The sequence below is a fragment of the Misgurnus anguillicaudatus genome, chromosome 21, assembly GCF_027580225.2.
Source record: "Misgurnus anguillicaudatus chromosome 21, ASM2758022v2, whole genome shotgun sequence".
NCBI lineage: Eukaryota > Metazoa > Chordata > Actinopteri > Cypriniformes > Cobitidae > Misgurnus > Misgurnus anguillicaudatus.
This window is the reverse complement of record NC_073357.2, coordinates 55885396-55887211: the sequence shown is the minus strand read 5'-3', so window position 1 is coordinate 55887211 and position 1816 is coordinate 55885396. Positions and strand designations below refer to the sequence as shown.

The 1816-nt window shown below is 35.4% G+C and overlaps 1 protein-coding gene across 1 annotated transcript; it reads left to right on the top strand.

The window, feature by feature from the left end:
- The first annotated feature begins 391 nt into the window (after positions 1–391).
- LOC141352850 (adhesion G-protein coupled receptor G6-like) lies at positions 392–1509 on the top strand. Its single transcript, XM_073858866.1, has 3 exons — positions 392–508; positions 892–1160; positions 1392–1509. The coding sequence occupies exons 1-3, from the start codon at positions 396–398 to the stop codon at positions 1499–1501; spliced, it is 492 nt and encodes a 163-aa protein (XP_073714967.1). The 5' UTR covers positions 392–395; the 3' UTR covers positions 1502–1509.
- The last annotated feature ends 307 nt before the right edge of the window (positions 1510–1816 follow it).

Below are 1816 nucleotides of genomic sequence, written 5' to 3'. Positions count from 1 at the left end.
ACTCACTCACTCACTCACTCACTCACTCACTCACTCACATTTGTGTCATTTATTAAAAACTGCATGCTGGTATCTTTCTGAATAAGCATTTTATTCTGTATGGTAGACAGTTATTGCCATTTCATGCCAAAAAACTGAATATGTGTTGTTTTTTGTTTGTTTCATGTCACTCAACAGACAACACCTGGAAAAAGGACGGGTGCATCACCAAACAGATCAGCGATTATGTTGTGAATTGTTCCTGTGATCATATGACTGCATTTGCTTTGCTTCTGGTGAGGACCTATAGAGACTTTCTATTCGATGCATTAAATTATGAAAATATTCATTGATTTATATCATCCTCATAAACATTAGAATGCTCTTTGTGCTCCATTCACTCTTAACAGATTAATATGAATAACATTGATAAACAACAGTGGGAAATCATGTCATACATCAGCTATATAGGCTGCAGTCTGTCGGCCGTCTTTTCTGCTTTCTCCATATTGTCCTATATTGTCAACAGGTGCAGTTCCTTATGTTTTCAATTAAATGTATATGGACCTAATCTCTGATTCACATTACTACTTACATAAATGAGCTAGGTGGAAAAATTCAAAGGCACAGTGCAATTTTTATTCATGTCATAGTAATGCAGTGGTCTCCAAAAGTCTGAGACCACTAAACACTCTCAGAAAAAAAGGTACAAAAGTTGTAGAAAAGAGTGCAGAAAAGACTTTTAGTTTGCATATAAATGATTACTATTGCAAAAAACATATTGTACAAAAGTTTAATTTTGTTAACATTTACAGAACATGAGCGACTTTATTAAATAAAGATTGCAATGTGAGACTTTTGAACCCGACTGTGACATAAAAACAGTTAAAATGTTTACTGTGTGTTTTTCAGTAATGCCAGGAAAGAAGTGTCCAGACGCATCCATGTGTCTCTGAGTGCTGCTCTGTTTCTCCTCAACATCAGCTTCATGCTCAGTGAATGGGCCGCCACACTGAATATAAATGAAGTTTGTGTGTTTATTGCTGTGACGATACACTACAGTCTGTTGTGTTGTTTCACCTGGATGGCCATTGAAGCTCTGCACCTCTATCTTCTTCTGGTCAGAGTCTTCAACATCCGCATCAAGCACTACATGGTCAAGCTCTCTCTGATTGGATGGGGTGAGAAATATAAGCAATGTTTTTCTAATAAGATAAAATGTACAGTAGCCTTGTGTGTAAAGAAATGCAAGAAGCAGAGAAGTCGTCAAGAAACAAGCTTTACAACGTCTGTTAACAACAAATACTTGTTTAGTAGGGCTTGTATAGATTGTTGTCTGAAGTGTTGGTAATTTCTAAAAACAAATTGGAAGTTTGAAATGTGTCTGATTTTGTGATCTTTTCTCTTGACAGGAGTCCCGGCTCTTCTTGTTGGATGCTTGCTATTAGCTCATAACAGTCGATCTGTCTATGGTACTAATAATATCACATTATCAGATACCAATCAAACAAATGCATTGTAAGTCCTCACATTATAATTATGCACTTGATACACGCACTTTAACAGCCCATAGCAGTCGAATTTAACCAACTCAAACTTATTTATCACTTCAAATGTCAAAATGATTTCTATAGCTTTAAAGAATGTGTTATATAGATTTTTGGCATTATACACAAATGTAAAATAATGTTAATGCATTCAGCGATGGCTCAAATTACAGTCAGATCTAATTACATAATCAAATATTTCCTTCCTTGCATGATGCACACATTCAGAAAAACCTGTTAGATAATATGGCCCACGTTTAACAGATCTATGCAAATAATATGTTTCCTTG